At 38.9% G+C, this 20,619-nt stretch overlaps 1 protein-coding gene across 2 annotated transcripts; it reads left to right on the forward strand.

The window, feature by feature from the left end:
* The first annotated feature begins 1,482 nt into the window (after positions 1–1,482).
* Positions 1,483–19,018, forward strand: LGSN (lengsin, lens protein with glutamine synthetase domain). Of its 2 annotated transcripts, XM_068281439.1 has the most exons (5): positions 1,483–1,645; positions 7,422–7,553; positions 7,650–8,262; positions 12,611–12,801; positions 17,617–19,018. In XM_068281439.1, exons 1-5 carry the CDS (start codon positions 1,574–1,576, stop codon positions 18,814–18,816), a joined length of 2,208 nt encoding a protein of 735 aa, XP_068137540.1. In that variant the 5' UTR covers positions 1,483–1,573; the 3' UTR covers positions 18,817–19,018. The 2 variants fall into 2 exon arrangements, with proteins under 2 accessions (XP_068137540.1, XP_068137539.1); XM_068281438.1 differs by having other exon boundaries at positions 7,422–8,262.
* The last annotated feature ends 1,601 nt before the right edge of the window (positions 19,019–20,619 follow it).

Here is a 20,619-nt window from a genome sequence, read left to right on the forward strand (position 1 = left end):
AAACCCCCGGCCGATGTCCCCCCTAGTGTACATGTACCCCTGGTGCCTCTGCATTAATACTTTTCCTCTCAGAGGCCCGCCTATGTGTCTGGACTACTCTTACGGGTTTGCGCTCCATATGGTTGCTAGCACATGGTGACCAACACAGCTGCGGGCATTGAAGAGGTAAAGTTTTAATGCAAAGGTATCAGGGAGTACATGTACATTAGGGGGGACAGTGGCCGTGGCGATGATGCGATGTCACAAGGCCGACTGCCAAAAGATTTCATGCTGTAATCAATCGGAAATCGGTGTGTGGTTTATGGCGGCCAACACATCTCTCTATGATCAGATTAGATCAGAGAGAGATCTGTCTATTGGTCGATCGGGTAGCTGTATAAGCACTTTAAAGGCAGCCATACACTGGTCGATGTGCCATCAGATCGACCAGCTGACAGATCCCTATCTGATCGAATCTGATCAGATAGGGATCGTATGGCTGCCTTTACTGCAAACAGATTGTGAATCGATTTCAGCCTGAAACCGATCACAATCTGTTCAGCTGCTCCTGCCGCCTGTCCTCCCCCCGCGCATACATTACCTGACGCTGGCTCCCGGGCATCTTCTCCACGCTGCACCGCTCTGTTCTTGCTCCATCTCGGCGCTTCCTGTGTCACTCCGTGACCAGGAAGTTCAAATAGAGCGCCCTCTATTTGAACTTCCTGGGTCACTGCAGTGACCCAGGAAGCGCCGGGATGGAGCGGGTGCAGCGCTGAGAAGATGCGGAGAAGACGCCCGGGAGCCCGCATCAGGTAATGTATTTTTCATCGGATCGGCCGCCGCTAGCGACGCGCACTTTACCCGCGGGCGATCGAGGGTAATTTCCCGCACGGCGCGATCGACGGACCGATCCGATTTCGGGAGGAAATCGGATCGTCGGCGGCGTTTACCGCGAACGATTGGCAGCAGATTCGATCCCAGGATCGAATCTGCTGTCGAAACGGCCGGGAATCGGGCCAGTGTATGGCCACCTTAAGTCTTTTTTTTAGGTCGCTTCAGTGTTGCTTTAACAGATAGCTGATTGTTTTGAATCTAACTGTAAATTACTGGATAAGACAATGATAATCTGATGTCTGTATTACTGAGTTCTTGTTGCTGGATGTGCTGATGATTGCTTTTATCTATTTTTATTTTATACATTCCTAGAGATTTAATTTGTACTTCAATCTGTGCTGTCTCTAAATAGTTACTTTTACATTTGCACATGAGGACAGGTAATATTTAGCGAGCTATAGTTTCCAGAGTTTAGCACGATCACAATAGTGCATTGTGAATGTAATTTAAGAAGTAAGCACTTTGGTGCCCTTTTGTTCTTTTTGTTTGATAGTGGCAGTTAACAAAAACTGGATCATTTGACTACTTCAGCATCATTCTGGTACACTATGCTCATGCGATGGATATATCAGTGGATTCTGTTCAGAATTTAAACATTTATCACGTAAACACATAGAACACTGGAAAACAGTTCCGGAACTATGGTATTGTACATTTAACTATAAATATAGTTTAGGCATTATTTTTATTTTTGTGGCTTATGAATTCTGTTCCAGATGGTGACCTGAACCATAGTGAAATTGTAATGGACAATGAAAGATACAAAGCAAAGGTAAGAGGGTTTTGCCTGTTTGTTCAATACAGTTCATAATACATGATTACCGGTAATTGCAAACCAGTTGTCTCATGTATGCCTGCATGCAGTTGATATGTGATCAAGGAAAGCAAAGCAAGTGTGAAGAGGAATAAGGTATAATGCTACCTTTTCTACAGATATTCTAAACATGGCCTGGACACATTTGTTGGTTCCCTGAGGAAAAATAAATAATTGGATTAAAGTGACTTTGCAAACTAGCTTTTTTTTTCTTTAATATGAATCACACATGTGCTATTTGAGCAATGAGGCATTCATCCGGGAGAGAAGTATACTGCTGTTAGATATCATTGTGTTTCCCACATTGATCAGGGATCAGAACAAGCAAAGAAGAGAGATGTCTGAGGAGATCAGAAGGAAAATTATACACAAGCATATTAAAGGCAAAGGCTTTCAGAGCTTGTCAATCGTGTGATCATAGTTCCAAGTAGTATAAAAAAAGTTTTACGGTTTGTGGGACTGTAGCTAACAATATATATACCATATATATGGATCATATATACACACACACACGAGCGCACGCACACGCACATATAGTGAGAATGGTAGATAAAATGCCAAGGACAACAATACTTAACTTAAAGGTCTATGTCCATTTATCTTCTGGCCTTTTGAGTGACAGTGGACTCAGTGTAAAAGAAGACCCAGGAAGTCTCCACTTTCGAAAGAAATACTTCTTAAAAAACCATAATGCGTCTGGGGAATGGCTTTGGACAAATGAGATGAAACTGCAGCCTTTTGGCAAGTCACATCATTAAACAACAAAACTTTCAGAAAGATCAATAAAACCATGCATACTGTGAAATATGGAAAAGGTGCAGTTATGTTTTAGGGATGTTTACTGTATATACCAGTAGTCAGTGGAAGAAAAAAATGAAATCTTAAAACTATTACAATATTCTACTACACAGTGTTAGACAGCTCTGCCTCAGTTGCAGCTCATGGATCTTGCAGCAGAATAATGACCCAAAACACACAGCTTTTGCACACAACCAAGAATGGTTAAGAACAAAACACTGTACTGTTCTGAAGGAACCTTCTATTAGCCCTTTCTATTAGAACCATCTATGCAAATAACTGAAACATGATGTCTACAAACCTGACACAGCTGATGAGTGGGTCACACTATCTGATGACAAATACAGAAGTCTTATTGAGAGCTGCACTTGTTTGCAGTGATTGTCTCTAAAGGTTGAGCAACAACATATTACATTAGAGTCCCATCATTTTTATTCATACTGTTTTCTTTTTTTAATTTGAAACTCTAAGTTTCTCTGATTTTTGTTGCATAGAGACTATGGGTAGTTTTCTATTGCAAGTTGCACTATAATGCAGTCATGATTTTTGCTATTAACATCAACATGTTTCCTGTGTGTTTCAGCGCTATTTGTGATGATTTGTTTTCATTTCGTAATTGTGTTTTTCTAAACACTCTGTTAAAATGAATAAATAAACAGGGACATTGAAAGAAAATCAAAACCACCACTCTACGCCGCTCCTGTGGGCTGCACTTGCCCACTTTCACTTTCGTGACCTCTGGGTCACAACGCAGGAAGGAGAGAGATCTCTCTCTACCAGCATGCAGGCAGGCGGAGGACCAGCAGGGGGTGCGGCCAGGAAAAGAGAGCTACCTAATGCCAGCTCTGGAAAGGCCTAGCAGGCGTTTTTAACAGGGAATCCCTCTCCTCTATTTACCCTCTGATATAGCAACAAATATTGTTGCTAATGTCGGGGGGCTATAGCATGGCAGTGGGGTGGCAGGCAGCGGTGGTGTGGGGACACAGAGGCATGTCATGAGGCAGAGAACATGTCTCTGTGTCCCATCTGCCCCCCATGGAACCGCCTCAGGTTCTCTTTAACACAAGCGCAGATACCTCAAAAAATCCTGCAGGCTAGATGTTTGCACCTGGGCCTTATTCAGATCGCACTATTGGAGATGTGTTACTGCAATTTCCATTATGTTACTGGTGACCAGATAAAATCGAGGAATGCAATTATGGTGTGGTAGTTGGATGCTCATACTGAGGGTAGATAGCTTCACCAAAGTCAATAATACAATTCAGTAATACTAGTAAATTCCAGTAGGCATTATAACAAATAGCATCAATTTTTATCCCATGTGGATTAAGCTCCTTTTTATTTGTCTTTAATATTATACTTATTTTTCTTTACAGAAATCCTAGAAAATTGGTATACTATGTAAGGCTCCCTGCACACTGCATGCGATTTCAATTCCGATTTTTAATACATTTTTACATCTGATTTTGATTTTTAATCGTTACTGCATGCTGCGTTTTTTCGTCTGTTTTTCTGTTGATTGCATCCAGGAAAAATCGGTATTGCAAATCGGAATAGGAAACGAAATTGGAATCGGAATCGCAAAACGGATTTGCAGTATGCAGGGAGCCTTATGCGTTAGTTTAAGCAGGACGTTGCAATATAGACTGATTTTACCAATCCAAACGTGTCACACTCCTTTACCAATTGTGAACTAGTCAGTTATTGCCCACTTTCAACTGTTTCTTTTTGGTTTGCATATAGATTCTGCAAAAGGCAAATTAAATGGCCTGATATCCCCGTTTCCATGATAATCTCCCACAAACCATCATGATCTGCACAGTCAAAAGCTTTTGAATAGTCAAAAGTAGACATTCTTCTGGAATTCCTTAGCTTACTCTATTATCCACTGAATGTTGGCGATATGGTCCCTTGTGCCTCGCCCCCTTCTAAAACCAGCTTTCGCATCTCGCAGTTCTTATGCCATATATTGCTGCAGCATTTTGAGCATTTCCTTGCTAGAATGAGAGATAAGTGCAATCAATTGATAATCTAAACACTCTTTGGCATTGCCCTTTTTTAGGATTGGAATATAAAGTGAGATTTACCAAGCCAGCGGCAACTCTTGTAATTTCCACATTTGATGGCAAATTGCCAACAGCATCCTTATGCAAGGTTTTCAGAAGTTCCGCTAAAATTCCATCACTTCCTGTAGCCTTGCTATTAACAGGACCTTCTAATGCCCATTTGACTTTACTCGTCAGAATGCTTAATTCTTGTTCATTGCACATTTTCCAAGTATACTTGGAATACGTGGTGAATACTAGGACACTATAACTCAGGAGACTCTAATTTCTCCTTTCCTACTTAGGGCCTTATTAAATTTACTTTTTCTCTTAAGTTTTCTCCCTGGTGATATGTTCACACCTTATCAATAAAATGCCCTTTAAACTACCAGCAAAACAGGAAAATATGTGGAATAATTTTGACAGTACTTTTTCACCTACTTTTTGTACTTTTTCAATTGCCTAGTATAAAACGTTATTTTAAACACAAGATAAAAAAATATTTCCTAAGAGAAAACGAAAGCGTAAAAGTGAATAAGGTCCTTAGGGCCCAATCTAATTATTTTTTTCTCCTACGTTTTCTCCTTGGTGATATGTTCACCTTATCAATAAAATACCTTTTAAGTCACCAGCAAGGAAGAAAATATGAAGAATATTTTTGTCAGTACTCTTTCACCTACTCTACAGTATTTTTTCAATTGCAGAGTGCAAAAGTTATTTGAAACAAAAGATGAAAGATTATCTCCTATGAGAAAACTTAAGTGAAAAAGTGAATTGGATCAGGCCCTTAGTGTGTAAAAATCACTACACTTTACTCATTTTTTATAAAATAGTTGATTAAAAGAACAATTTAACAGTGATTCTTTATTTAAGACATTGCAGTGTGATAAATGGTATGCAGACATACTGGGAAAAAAGAAAGGAAAAGTTATGGCAAAAAACTTGTGATCACCCCTTTGTTGCCATGGTAAAATACAGAGTTACAGTTTACCCAGCAAGCTTATGGTGAACCAGAACTCCTAGGAGTTTTAAAATACAGCATATATTAAGACTTAGATGCAGTAAAGGTGCCCACACATCTAACGATTTTGCAGTACGATCGATCATTCGATTCAATCATTTTATTGAATTGAGAGAGAATCGAGTGTGTTTTAGAATTCCCAAACGATGAAAAGTGGCTGATATTATGTAGAATCAACCAGCTTAGTTGATCGAGCAGGAAGCAAGATATTGGTCGATCGCACAGGAATCGGCTACTGTTTACGCATCATTCGATCGACTCTGAATCGATTTTTACATTCAGAGCATGGAGACACAACATCAGTCAGATCGATTAGTGATGGTGAATTGCATAGGAATCGCTTGTAGAGTGTGGGTCACTAGTTGATCAACCATACTGAAGTCAATTCCCCAATAAAGTTGATCGCTTTGTAGATTGAATCAGAATCGCTAGATGTATGGCTACCTTAAGCTGAAATGTTAATGTTGTTGTCTGCTAACCATTTCCTCACCACTTTTGCTGTGTGTTTTGGGTCATTGTCATGCTGAAATGTCCACTGGTGCCCAAGGCCAAGTTTCTCTGCAGACTGCCTAATGATGTCATTGAGAATCCTTATGTATTGCTTTTTTTTAATGGTGCCGTTTACTGTAATTAGGTCCCCTGGTCCATTGGCTGAAAAACACCCCCAAAGCATTAGGTACCTACCCACCACCCTGTTTGACAGTGGGGATGGTGTTCTTTGAGTTGAAGGTTTCTCCTTCATTGTGTCCAAACAATTCAATTTTTGTTTCATCTGACCATAACAGAAGACCATAAGTCTCCTTCCTTGTCCAGATGAGCATTTGCAAAGGCCAAGAGAGCTTTTGTATGCCTTATTTGGATAAGTAGCGTCCTCCTTGGTCTGCATCTATGGAACACAGCAGTGTGCAGTGTCCGTTGGATTGTCTGCCTTGAGACATTGCAACCAGCAGAGCCCATATTCACCAGGATGGCCTTGGTGGTGATCCTTGGATTCTTTTCCCCCTCTCTCACTATCCCCCTGGCCAGTACAGGTGTCACTTTTGGCTTCTGGCCACGTTCTCTGAGATTTTCCACAGTGCGGAACATCTTGTATTTTTTAATAATACTTTGCACTGGAACCACTGGAACTTGAAAACATTTAGAAATGACATTGTACCCTTTCCCTGACTTGTGAGCAGCCACAATGTGCAGCTGCAGGTCCTCACTAAGCTCCTTTGTCTTAGCCATGACTATCCACAAACCAACTGCAGAGAGCTGCTGTTTTTCCCTTGTTGAGTTGATTAAAACAGCTGTTCCAAATTAATCATGATAATTAAGGTGCTTTAGAACAGCTTGGACTATTTGGAATGGTATAGAACTTTAGAACTTTAGATTTTCCCAGAGACTGTGACAGTTTGTGAAGGGTATGAATAATTTTGGAGTGGACAATTTTTGCTCAAATGTAAATAAAAGATGAGAAATGTTTTTTTTCCACAATAATGCCTCTTGTACATCATCTCATTATATTTTGGGAGACACCTATCTCATTTTCCATCAAAAAGGTACTTGCTGGTTGAATAAAAGCAACTTTAAGTCAAAATTTGGCAGGGGTATGAATAATTATGGGCAGCACTGCATATATTTTAGCTCTGGGACATGGGAAGACTGTAGCATTGAGCAGAGTTAATAAAACATTAAAGCTACTTTTTAAGTTATTAGTTAAACATAAAATAAAACTGTGGTATATCTTTAAAAAAAAGTAATTTTTTTAGGAATAGGAGTTTATTCTCATCAGTTTATTTTCTCCTCAGGTTCATTTTAAGTGTATGTTTAGTGACCTAAGGGGATGAACTGGTATCCCACTGAAAAACATTTGCTTTGATGCTTTTAGGAGCCAGGTAACACTGACAGTGATGAAGTAGATGGAAGCGTGATTTCAAGATTTAGAAGAAGAAAGGGTGTCAAGGTTACTGGAAGATACGTTCCTCCATTAGAGTGGGAGAAGGTACATGCAACCCATTCTGTAAGTTCCTTGAGTAATTCTTACTTTGAAAAGATATATGATGATGTGGAAAACATTTTTCAAACATCTGATATGTCTACTAAACTACTTCTCAAGGATGAAAGACGCGGTTCTGCACAAACAGAGCACAGAGGAGATGATACATCTAAAACAGAACAAGAAAAGCAAAGAATGGAATTGCTGGTATCTACACAGGCTTCTGACGCCAAGAATGTTGAGGACATGTCTCAAGAAAAAATAGATAAAAAAACAAGCAGTAAAGCTGCTGTTAAAAAATCTGATGATGATGTGTTACCTCGTGGTTCAGGAATACCCAAAGAGACATTGGAAGAACTTAAGAATATTCTTAAGGAGAGTCCATTGATTCATCATAAAAATAGGTGGAACCCCAAAACAAGCACTACCATAACAGAAATTCGTCTTCCAAAACCTGTGGTTAGCACAAGAGATAAGTCTACATTAACATTTGAAACTTTTCAGCCACATTTGGGAAAACAAATCCAGAAGCCACAACCTATGGAAAATGTGGAAGCAAAACAACCACATGAGATGTTAATTGACTCAATTTTGCAAGAACCTCTGCAGGCACAGAAGGACGAACAGTCATTACAACCCAATCAGCCATTCAATGGAAACCAAATATTACTTCCTGATCAATTAAGTGTTGCCTCTGGAAGCAGGTTTGACACTCCAACAAACACGTTTAAGGGTAAGGATAATTTTTGGGTGATGTGCAAAGCAATGTATGAAATATACTTTTCATTATTGTTCTTATGATAATAAGCATCTTTTTAAGTACTGTGATGGCAAAAGATGAGAAAATGGGAAAGTGCAATAGCATTAAAATATTCTACCTGGAGGAATTGGAACCAGATTGATTCCCATTGTTACAGCTAAAGGAACAATTACAGATGAGCTCCAAGCAAGACTTATATATTAAGTTTGAACAGAGTGGGGAAGAATTAGAATCACTGTCACTGGCATAGCATACAGCAGTGATGCATCATGGGAGATCTTTTTTTGCTCACATTAAGCTGATAAATTGCAAATACCTTTTGTTTTAAGAAAAAAAAATCATAATTAGCATAATTTTTAGTAAGAGTCACCATGAAATACTGGGTACACAATAACTGGGTACCCTGTGACTCTTGACTGCCCAAGTCCTACTCATAGAGTCATATTAATCCATATTGCAATAATAATAAAAAAGCACTAAGTGTATTTAAAACACTATGTAACAATTTATTCAAATAGGTAAATGTATATATGTACGGACCTACAGTCACCAGCACATTCAATCAGACCACAACCATTCCCCCTCCACTCACTACAGTGAAAAAAAGGAACTGGGCTGGTCCTGAAAAAGTGTGCAAAAAGCAAATATTAAAAGGCAAAAATGTAAAAGCAAAAATATGCAATTAACAGTAAGTAAGGTGGCGAGAGCTCGGTGGGGTGAGGTTTATAATTTTCACACGCAGCTTACCAACGTATCGGGGGTCCCCACTATCCCCAATGTTCCTATAGTGCAATAATTTAATCAAGTAGGTAGCGCTGGGATTCTTCAGTAGTTTCTAAACACTTTTTAATGTGTTGCATTCATGCGCTCATTCACACATGGGGCCACCCGATGTGTCCTTAAACAAGGAAAAAAGGAAAAATAAGGATAAAAATATAAGTAAAAATAAAAAGCAAGGTTGAAAAAATATGTGTATATAAAAAAATATACTGCGTGTGTATCCAAGAAGTAAATGTCCAAGGATTTGGTACAAAAAGTCAGTACTTAAAAGTTGTCAGACACTCCCAAACTTCGTATGTGGGTCTTCAACAGAATCTTCTCCAGTAGTTTTATTATCTAATTGTTAGAAGCTATTAGTCTCAGTGTGATTCCACCATATAATAGTGTTAGTTATATGAAGTGTCAGTATTTTACACTAAAATTGTTACTCACACTTATGATATTCCTCAGTCGATGATTCTGCGGTGAGTACACGGGTAGAGCTGCTTCGTTATACTCACGTGCTCCCCGGTGTACTCAGTCCAATCTTTACTTCCCGTTGATGTTGAGTCGGAGCTCCGGCCGGTAGCTCTGCAACTCCTGCCGCCTCCTTCTTTGTGACAAGCCGCTCTGCGTTACCCTCCGTTGCTTGCGGCGGTCACTACCTGGTTACGGTGCCTCACTTCTGGTGACGTCATTCAGTATATTTTTTTATATACACATTTTTTTCAACCTTGCTTTTTATTTTTACTTATATTGTTATCCTTATTTTTATTTTTCCTTTTTTCCTTGTTTTAGGCTGTTTTCACAGTAGGACGTTATAGGCCCACGTTAGAGCAGCCTGTAACGCAGCCCAACTCACAGTAATGAAAAATCAATGGGCTGTTCACAGTGCCCACATTGCGTTACATTGTAACGCTGCACGTTCTATGAACGTGCAGCATGCTGTGCGTTATACGCGGTTTTAGCCGTGTTAGACTGTTTGCACATGCTCAGTAATGTTGTTTTATTGTATTTTTGTGTGCAGGAGAGGAGGAGGGGAGAGTCCGCTATTTTGCCTAGCCACATAACTAATTAATATTCACTGCACTGCAATGCTGGTTCTCTTCCTGCTAGCAATGATTCATATAAATAATTCTCTGCCTGCTAGCAATGATTCATATGAATCATTCTCTGCCTGCTAGCAATGATTCATATGAATCATTCTCTGCCTGCTAGCAATGATTCATATGAATCATCCTTGGTTCTCTGCCTGCTAGCAATGATACATATGAATCATTCTCGGTTCTCTGCCTGCTAGCAATGATTAAAGCGGAATATAACCCTGCATTTCAACTTTGCTCTAAAATATTATTTACAGCATATTATATGCAAAAAGCATTTTTTTTACTAGACCAGCATTGGAAGGGTTAAACACAGAGGATTAAAGTTCCGTGGAGAGATTTGCAGAAGTTCAGATAGATACATTCTATTTAGTTGAATGTATCTATTGATAAATGTTACACACTCTTTGGCTGTCCTCCAAGCTCCTTCTCAGTGAGAGAGAGTGAGTCACATTCAACACTTAGATACATTTATGTAAACAAAATGTATCTATTTCAGCTTCGGATGCGTCTGCAGAAATCTCCAGGAACTTTAAAGCCCTATGTAACCCTTCCAATGCTGGTCTAGTAAAAAAAAAAATGCTGGTTGCATATAATATACTGTAAATAATGTTTTAGAGCAAAGTTGAAATGCACGGTTATATTCCGCTTTAATATGAATCATTGCCGGTTCTATCGAACGAAAACGGCGCACCAAGAGCCGCATAACGCGGCACTATGTAGCGTCCACCTTTAGCACCACCATGTGTTGCGTTAGGGGAATTTTATGCGACCTTAACGTCCCCTGTAAGGCAATGTCCCACTGTGTAAGAGCCCTAAGGACACATCTGGTGGCCCCATGTGTGAATGAGCGCATAAATGCAACACATATTTGAATATTGAATAAAAATGTATTGAAACCAAGTATACTGTATATAAATAGGCTTAACAGAAATGTATTTTACAATTTACAGTTTATGTATATTTTATATGTTTATCTGACAAACACCAATTAAAAAGTTTTTTAAAACTACTGAAGAATCCCAGCGCTACCTACTTGATTAAATTATAAAAATATGCAATTAACCTGCTAATAAACTCTTAGGGCTTTTTTGAAACAATCACCAACCATTAAATGTTCTTAAAAGAAGTTAAGCACTTAGTAGTCATTGGACATTTAGAGGAAATGTTATGCAGAACAATACAGGTTGAATTGCTTTTTCCTTTGTGCAGGTGAATCAGAATCTTTAGCTGCTTAAAAAAAATTGTAATTGGGCAATTTTAATGCAAGTCAATGGTAGCAATTTGATTTTTTTATGCAAATGCAGCACTGATAAATAAAAAAGTGCAAATTTGCAGTGTGTCTCAGGCCTAAAATGTGTGTTCTGCTTCTAGTACCTATCTGTTTACTACTGTGGAAGCCTAATGGATAAGAGACTGTTGACAGCAGGTCTTACCTTAGCTTCCAGTCTTTTCTCAATTTTAGATACTGTAGTTCACAAAAACTCAAAAAAAATCATGGTGGTGCAAAGCAAACTTTAACTGAGCTTTTTATTCTTGTTAAATCCTAGCTTTGCCATAGTCTACATGCTTAAAGGGATACTGTAGGGGGGTCGGGGGAAAATGAGCTGAACTTACCCGGGGCTTCTAATGGTCCCTCGCAGACATCCTGTGTTGGCGCAGCCACTCCCTGATGCTCCGGCCCCGCCTCCGGTTCACTTCTGGAATTTCTGACTTTAAAGTCAGAAAACCACTCCGCCTGCGTTGCCGTGTCCTCGATCCCGCTGATGGCACCAGGAGCGTACTGCGCAGGGACAGACCATACTGGGCTTCTGCTATACACTCCTGGTGACATCGGCGGGAGCGAGGACACGGCAACGCAGGCGCAGTGGTTTTCTGACTTTAAAGTCAGAAATTCCAGAAGTGAACTGGAGGCGGGGCCGGAGCATCGGTGAGTGGCTGCGCCAACACAGCATGTCTGCGGGGGACCATTAGAAGCCCCGGGTAAGTTCAGCTCATTTTCCCCCGGCCCCCCTACAGTATCCCTTTAAATAGCATTGTTTAAATAGTGAATAGTTTCATTTTACCTTACTGTAATGTTTATCCCCATCTCAGCCAAAAGGTTACTGAAAAGCATGTGAACAAATGAAAATGCACAGATGCACACTTTGATAGTTTTACATTAGAAAATTGGCCTGAACATTGTGTTGAATTTAAATACATCCAATATTGTGTTGCTAATCCTAGCCACATAAATGGGACAAGAATGTGACATAATCGTTTTTTTCTTTGCGTAGGTCTAGAATTACATTATGTTCAAGTAGTAAATGCTGAAGTACAATATTCATATTGCGACACGTCTTTTAGTATTTGCTATTTGTTACTAAAAATGCGTCTCTATCTCCTAATATTGTTGTTTCATTTTTGTTACAATCCTTTTTGTTTATTTTGCTGAGTATGATGTTTTTCTTTTGTTTCAGATAGTATGTCTGCCAGCGGTAAAGATGATGATCATAGTGACAGTAAAATTCCGAATTCTCTTCATTTAATTTCTCATATTGAACAAATCAAGCAACAGATTGCGAGAGAAGACATACGATTTGTGCGGTTTGAAGCTTCTGACTTGCATGGAGTTTCAAGATCAAAAACTGTTCCAGCACGTTTCTTTCAGGTATGCTTCATGGGAACCTGTTTTTTACAGAAATGTTACTTTTTTATTTTACATTCAATAGGCCCCCATGTGTCATCATTGATACATATCAGCCTATTGCAGGTTTGTGTTAAAGTGGACCTGAACTCTTGCACTGAACAGAAGCAAAACATCTAGAAATGCACCCTGTATGTACTTAGAGAGTTTAGCTTGTTTAATCCCCCCTCATCTGTGATTAAGCACAAGTTGTAATTCAATTCCTTAGCTGTGTCAGCTGACTGCCATGGCATAGAGCTCGTTTGTAAGCACAGGATGTTAACAATATATCTGCTTCTATGAAAGCAGGAATACGATAAAGATTTAGTGCAGGATTTGTATCAGCTGTAACAAACAAATGTTTTATTTAAAGGTTATTATGCTGTTGCTTATCTTTTAGAGTGGAGGTGAAGTTCTTAGTTTTGGTCCACTTTAATAGGGGTCATTAGTTTCCTTTGTTATATAGTTAATCATTTTTGTTATTACCTTAGTGGTTTATTTCTTCGAGCCAGAAGTCTTTAATTCCTTGTAAAATCTTAGAAAATCCATTGCCAGTGGCCACCTTCCACCAAATACAATTTTAACAGTTGTTTTGCTATAGCTTTGCCTTTTCATGCTTCCCTGTAGTCTTTCAGTGCTTTCTGAATGTACTCCAGTTTTCAAGGTTAAAAAAAATGTTAGTGTGGTTCAGTTTATGCTGGAATTTATGAGTGTGTTGGTGCAATACGAAGACTGTGAATCGGAATACATAATAGATCTAACTCTGTGATGTTATTTTTTAACAGTTTCCATTATTGTGGCTAAATTACAGTATACTCTTGTTATGGTAAACTCTGATATAGTAAACCTCTGGATATAGTAAACTCAGTCCCAACAAATGCTTCTGTATAAATATACAATGTATGACCAATTCTGATATAGTAAACTTCTGATAAAGTAAACTACTTCTCCTGGTCCCTTGGAGTTTGCTATAAAGGGATTCTACTGTAATACACAATGGTTTAATCCCACAGCATATGCCATTGTATATCACGTCCTGCATCATTTTTGCATTTCTTAAATATGCTCTTGTAAAGTTGCAGAATCTTGCTGTCACTGCCAATGGTTTCAAAGGACAACTTCCAGCATTGCCATTGTAAAGTCTCACAAACACACTTATACGTATGAGGACTGTCACCCAAGAGGAATTGAGACATGTTCTCTCTGGTGACAGTGTGGGGCAGAGGCTACACAGACATATGGTCAGCCTCCAGGCTGTTGACAAATTCTATTCCTATGCATGGGGGAGGAGGGCAGATGTACAAACAATGGAGCGGCACAGAGCAAGTGGGGTGAGTGGGGAGAAGAATGCCTTCGTTCAGCTCTGGGCAGAGTCAATCCGCCAAGCAGATTGCTGAGGATTGGGGGCTGGTGAAAACACATTTACCCATATGCAATTCATTTTTTCACCGGGTTTATCTCGTAGGAGATATTTTTCCAAACATTTTCAACATTTTACAATTGAAAAACTACCCAAAAGTTGGTGAAAAAGTACTATCAATTTTATTTTAAGTATTTGCTTGCTTGCTGGTGCCTTAAAAAGCATTTTATGACAAGTTGTAAAAATATCACCTAGGAGAAAACTAAGGGGAAAAAGTGAATTGCATATTGGGCCATTATATTCTTGGTAGAAGCATCTGGTCAGGTTGAGAAACATCTAGCATGTGTACAAAGCTTAACACTGCTGCACAAACCTGTTTCATGTGATAGCTCCAATCTATCACATTTTTGAGGTGCATCTTATTGAGGCGTATTTATTCAATACAGGCGTAAATGAAATGGACCAGTGTGAGAAATGGTATATATGGATTTTCAAACCAATAATTAACTTGCATGTTTACTTTTCTACAACAAAACAATATCTTAAATTACCGAACCACTGTATTCTAAAGACCAAAGACTGATTTGACCAAACCCCCTTATTCAGCCTTTTGACACATGCATTTTAGATCTTTCTGGAGTGCAACTGTGTCATGGGACAAACAACAGCCTACTTCCAGTGTTCAGTGGGACTCCTCCTTCAACACACAAGTACCTGGCTGATTTATAAAGAACATCAAAAAAGGCAAACTTTCCATACTGCCCTATAAAAAATGTGATGAGTTCATTGCTAGTGCTCCATTAATAAAAAGAAGAAGAAATACAGACAACCAACTCTCTTTTAACCCGTTCGCATTCCGGGGTTTTTACCCCTTAAGATTCCTGACAATTTTGGCAAATTAGCTGAGTCGCAATGATACAGCAATAACTTTTTTATTACTTATGCCATCAAAGTGATACACATATTGTTTTTTTAAGAACAATCTAGGCTTTCTTGGGATAATATTTGTTTACAAGAATTATTTAATTTTTTAAGCATTTTATAGAAAAGCATTAGGCGTAAATGCAAAAATACACTTTTTTCATTTTACACCCTGTGTTACATAAGTGCCACAATTATAACACACCTTAAAATATATGATTTATCTTGTTCCAGTTAAAATGATACCCTACATGCCATATTTCACCGTGAGTTGGGAATGTGGCGTACCATTATCGCCAGTCTGTGCGTTTGTAGCGATCGGATCCGACCGCTATGGAGCATGGTTTGGGGACCCTAGTACTGTACAGATACATTGCTAGGAAACAGCATAGCAAAGTATCTGTACAGCGATTTGACTCAGAACTGTTGCACTAGTGATCGCATATGATCGCTTACAGGTGTCCACTAATCTTAGGGATAAGTATAGGTGACACAAGGGGTTAATTAACTAGATAGGAGTTATTAGTTTGCTTGGGGGGTTGTAAACACTTTTTTGTTTAATAGTGACACTGTCCCTTAATTTTTTTTTCTGTTTACAGTGAATGAGAGCTGCTATTAGCAGCAGTCATTCACATTCAAATGAGTACAGAGCATGCATGAGAACGTACAGGTGGGAGCGCGCTGGGGCAAGCGCAGAAGCGATTCAAAGAGCAGATTGTGAAATGCACTTCCTGGAATGAACAGGGGGGCTAATTAGGACGTGAAATTCACATCCTGAAATCTTAACTGGTTAAAAAGAAGAAAAATAAATGAAGAACAAAAGAGTTAAAGAGGGAAAAAAACAATTACAGATGAAGAATAGACCATCTACAGATGAAAAACAGAATAATTACAAAAAAAAAGAACAGAAGAGAATAAATGAAGAAAATAAAAATTACAGATGAAGTGCATTTCAATAAACATTTTTTGGTGTTATACTTTTAACCCATTTAATAGGGTGGGGTGGATATTGGAGGGAGGGTGAACATTAGAGTGGGGATGCTTATTATTGAAGGGACTTCTAGATTCAACACAACTTTTCACTCTATACTGATTCCCCCCACCTTCTCCTGTGCACTGGAAGTGGGTATAAAACCATTGTCTCCAACATTGGTCAGAGGTGCTTTTCACTGGGTGAGGAGAGATTTTCAGATACAAAAAAAATAGAGGATCGCTGGGTATTGCCTATTAAGGATGTCATTATTATTTATTAATTGAGAGTTCTTAACTAAAAGTAGTTTAGATCACAACATAAAATGCAAAAAAATGTTATATTTTTTGCAGGGCACACCAGGTAGCTCTATGTGTGTGTATGTGTGGTGTATATGTAGTGAACCTCATGAAACCTCATGAGGCAGTTTTATGGAGGAGTTTTATGTACATTTTTATGTTATGTGATCTACTATTTATAGTTACCGTAAGTACTCTCATTTAATAAATACTATTGAAAATGTTGTGTGATACCCAGCACTCCTCTATTTCTTTTTTGTATCTTAACACACCAAAGTGGAGAAAAAGATTCCCTCACTTTTTTGAGGACAGCTGCGAGACAAAAAAATAATAGGCTTTATCTATATGTGCAGCGCCACCTAGTCTTTTCTTTTTGTGAGGAATGATTTTCAGCCTCAAACTGTAAAGTACTCCAGAATGCTGAGAATTATGTTAACTTGTATTTCTCATTCAGTGGTCACAGACTCCCCCTTCCTGGCAAATGACAGCCTGGAAATTTGAATGTTCCATAGCAACTGTATGCTGGTGAGCACTGCAGCCTTCCACTAGAAATATATTAGATATGTAGCTTGATGTAGAGACTTAGAGGAGGAGATACTTACTTATTTGACATGTGCGCTCCTGCGCGTTCCCGCGGCCGATCGCGCGCATGCACACGCGCTCCCGGCCCGCGGTTTGTTAGCCAGCGAATCAGTGAATCGGGCAACGGTGCCCGATCACTGATTCCTCTCCCCCCACAGAAAAAGCGACAGCTTCTCTCGGAAGCTACGCTTTTTCTGCTTCCTACATTCCCCTACGTCGCTCTAAGCGTACGTGTTGCGCTTAGAGTGATGTCACTGTATACAAACTCATGGCTGCCATCTTGTGGCCAAAAAGTAAACTACATCTAAATGTTAAAGAAAAATAAAAATGCACATATTTACAATAAAAAAATAAAATTTCAATCCCACCCTCACAAATTGTATAGCATTCCTTACACTTATCAAATGCATATACTGTATAATGCTTATTATGAATATCAATATCAAAACCAAAATCATTTTAGATTCCCCTTAGATCTTTAATAATTGCCACTGAATTTGTATAACACTGTAACATTTTTGTTTCTGTTAACTGCTATGTTTTTGCATTATTATTTATCTTGAAAAATGAGTACTGATAAAGAACTAGAGATATGAGCACATAATAGATATATGAGTAACAAATATCAATTAGAATGTTATTAGTTATGCTTGTCAAATGTTTTCTAGGAGAAAGCTGAGAATGGAATATGCATGCCAAGGAGTTATCTCGAATTATCCTTGGAATTAAAGGAGAATGGAGTAGACCATATTAGCTCCAAACAGTTTAATGGTGACATTTTGCTGAAACCCGATTTACAGACATTCAGAGTTCTACCTTGGGCTGAAAAAACTGCAAGAGTGATTTGTGACTCACTTAGTTTCTTGGGAAATCCTCTTCCAACTTCACCACGATATCTAGCAAAACACTTACTTAGTCAGCTACAGGAAAGTGGATTTTTGCTAAAAGCTGCTTTTGTGTATGAATTTTGCGTATTTGGGGTTGCAGAAATTGTAAATTCGAAGACAGTTTCATTGTCTGCTGCAACTTTACTATCTGATCATCAGTCATTCATGCAAGAACTGTTTGATGGATTGTATTACATAGGTGGGAACATTGAAAGCTTCTCACCTTCCAGCGCTCCTGGACAAATGGAAGTTTCCTTTCATCCTGAATATGGACTGGCTGCTGCTGACAATGCCTTTACTTTCAAGACCGCCATCAAGGAAGCCGCTAAGAAACAAGGCTACATAGCAAGCTTTTTTACAGATTCAGTTGGTTTTTATAATTCTGGCCTTCTGTCACACAGCTTGTGGGATCTCAGTGGGACAAGGAATGTTTTTGATGGTGGATCTGGTACAGAAGGCCTGACGGATCTTGGCAAACAGTGGTTATCAGGTCTTCTGCTACATTCAGCTGCACTTAGCTGCCTAGTTGCTCCAGTAGCTGCATGCAGAAAGCGTTTCTTAAAAGATGACAAAGACTCTCGAAGCAGCATTAGTGTTACTTGGGGATCTAATGATCACAACTGCATCTACAATATAAAACCTTATGGCTGCCATGGCCCCTATATAGAAAACAAGCTATGTTCAGCCACAGCAAACCCTTATTTAGTTTTAGCTGCCACAATTGCAGCAGGACTTGATGGCGTCAGGCGAGGCCTTAACCTATTGGGGAATACCAACAGCAGCTCCAAACTCTCTGAGATGAAAGTACCTTCGGTGCCCGTGAAATTAGAGAACGCACTGTCTGCTCTGGAAGAAGACACATATATGAGACGATGCTTGGGGGAGCCATTTATAAAATATTTTATGGCCATGAAACACTATGAATTAGAGACAGATGAGGGGGATGCAGAGAGAAATAAATTTCTGGAATACTTCATATAAATGAATTAGGACACGTTTAAATAAATAAAAAAAATACGCATCAATTACATTAATTACAATTTTAGTTAATTTAAAATTTGTACATAGCATTTTACTTTTATCTTCCTTCAGAAATATTTCCACTTTTTATTTATCAAATTGTTTAATTTTCAGCTTCAATAGAAAAATAAGAATAACATAAATAAAAAGAAATGTATAACTGCTTGTTTGTATTGCAAATCGCTTAATATGATTTTGTAAGGAACCATATAGGCTCCTCTGTTAATGCTCGTTCTCGTCTCCTGGTGTCACTTATTGCTGGTATGAGAGGACAACATGGGTGAAAGTTATACTCTGTGTGCTAATTGCCATGTTTGCAAAATATATTATTGCAAAACAATATCATTCAACTAAAGGGGATTGTAACATCCCAAAATAAAAAATTGCCTACAAATAGTTACTGCCCCAAATATACATGTACACTTATTTTTTCTAAAATACGTTCCTATTTGTCCCCTGATTTTTATTGTACCTAGTCTGTGTGCCTTTGCTGAACTGTGCCGAACTGTGCAGTGCCAACAGGATTGTAGGAAGTCTTGCGATCGTGCAGTCTTGTCTGCACAATCCAACCCTTCTATGCAAGCCTGCAAGTGATCTGCAGTCAGGAGCAGCAACACCTCTGCTTCATTCTATCACTGTAGCACTTGTGGTTTATCACAGTATATGCTCAGCTCATTTTGTATAGATATGAGAGAAGTAAAAATGTGCTGCCAAAAGTTAAGTGCGCCATTGTTACATAGTTACTTAGTTACTTTGGTTGAAAAAAGACATCCATCCATCAAGTCCAACCAAGTGTATGAAAAATGCCAAAAGTGTCTGACACTGTAGTGACATATAGTACAATGCAGTAAATCTTTCAGGGTACCCACTCTTACAGTAATCATCCTGGTTTCAGCCTCAAGAACATTTCCTATATCTATATATTACTGTATATTGGGTATATAGCCCCACCCCCATGATGTTTAGCCTACGCTCCTGTGGAATTGTCCTCCCAGAGCATTCTGAGAGGCCAGGCATTATTTTCACTGGCTTCAGAATTCTTAGAAACAAACATTATGCAGTGCTGCAGCTGGCAGGACTAAAGATATCACCACCTGTAAAACATTTCAGAATGTAAAATGGGTGAGGAATTATTTTACAATGAGCAAACACTGACTACATTTTATCAATGAATACTATAAAAAAATTAAGCCATTTTATTCATTGCAATATTTTCACCTCTTTCAGCCAGTTTGAGCATACTTTGCACGCTCTTCATTAGGCTTGGTTCCCACTTGAGCTGAAAAACTAGCACTTTGTCCATTTTACAGATTGAACAATGGACATGTTGACAAATCCTATGTTTTTACCAGAGTCTGTTCATGTAAGCCATTTTGCAATGGACCCATTGAAGTCAGCGGAGCGTGAAGTTCGAACGTGCACAATTTTTATGGACAAAGTGGCTGCATTTCCTATAGAAGCCTATTGTGAAAATGCATCCACTTTGGCTGGCCATTGGAGTTCTGTCACAAGTGTGGCCCAAGCCTCGAATGCAGGCAAACACGTACCGATTTTTCCTGTCGATTTCTAGGAGATTCGATCACTCTGATCCAATCTGTAGAACACAAAATATGCCACACTAATCTTGATTTTGATTGAGTTCAGAATAAAAAAAGGTTGGAAATTATGATTGGATGGAAAATCTCGATTGATCAGGGAAGGCATTAGATTGATTGTAATAGCATTGCAATGCATTGAATCAGGGGCGGCAGTAGATTGATGGCT

Source organism: Hyperolius riggenbachi, chromosome 4, assembly GCF_040937935.1.
Source record: "Hyperolius riggenbachi isolate aHypRig1 chromosome 4, aHypRig1.pri, whole genome shotgun sequence".
Taxonomy (NCBI): Eukaryota; Metazoa; Chordata; class Amphibia; order Anura; family Hyperoliidae; genus Hyperolius; species Hyperolius riggenbachi.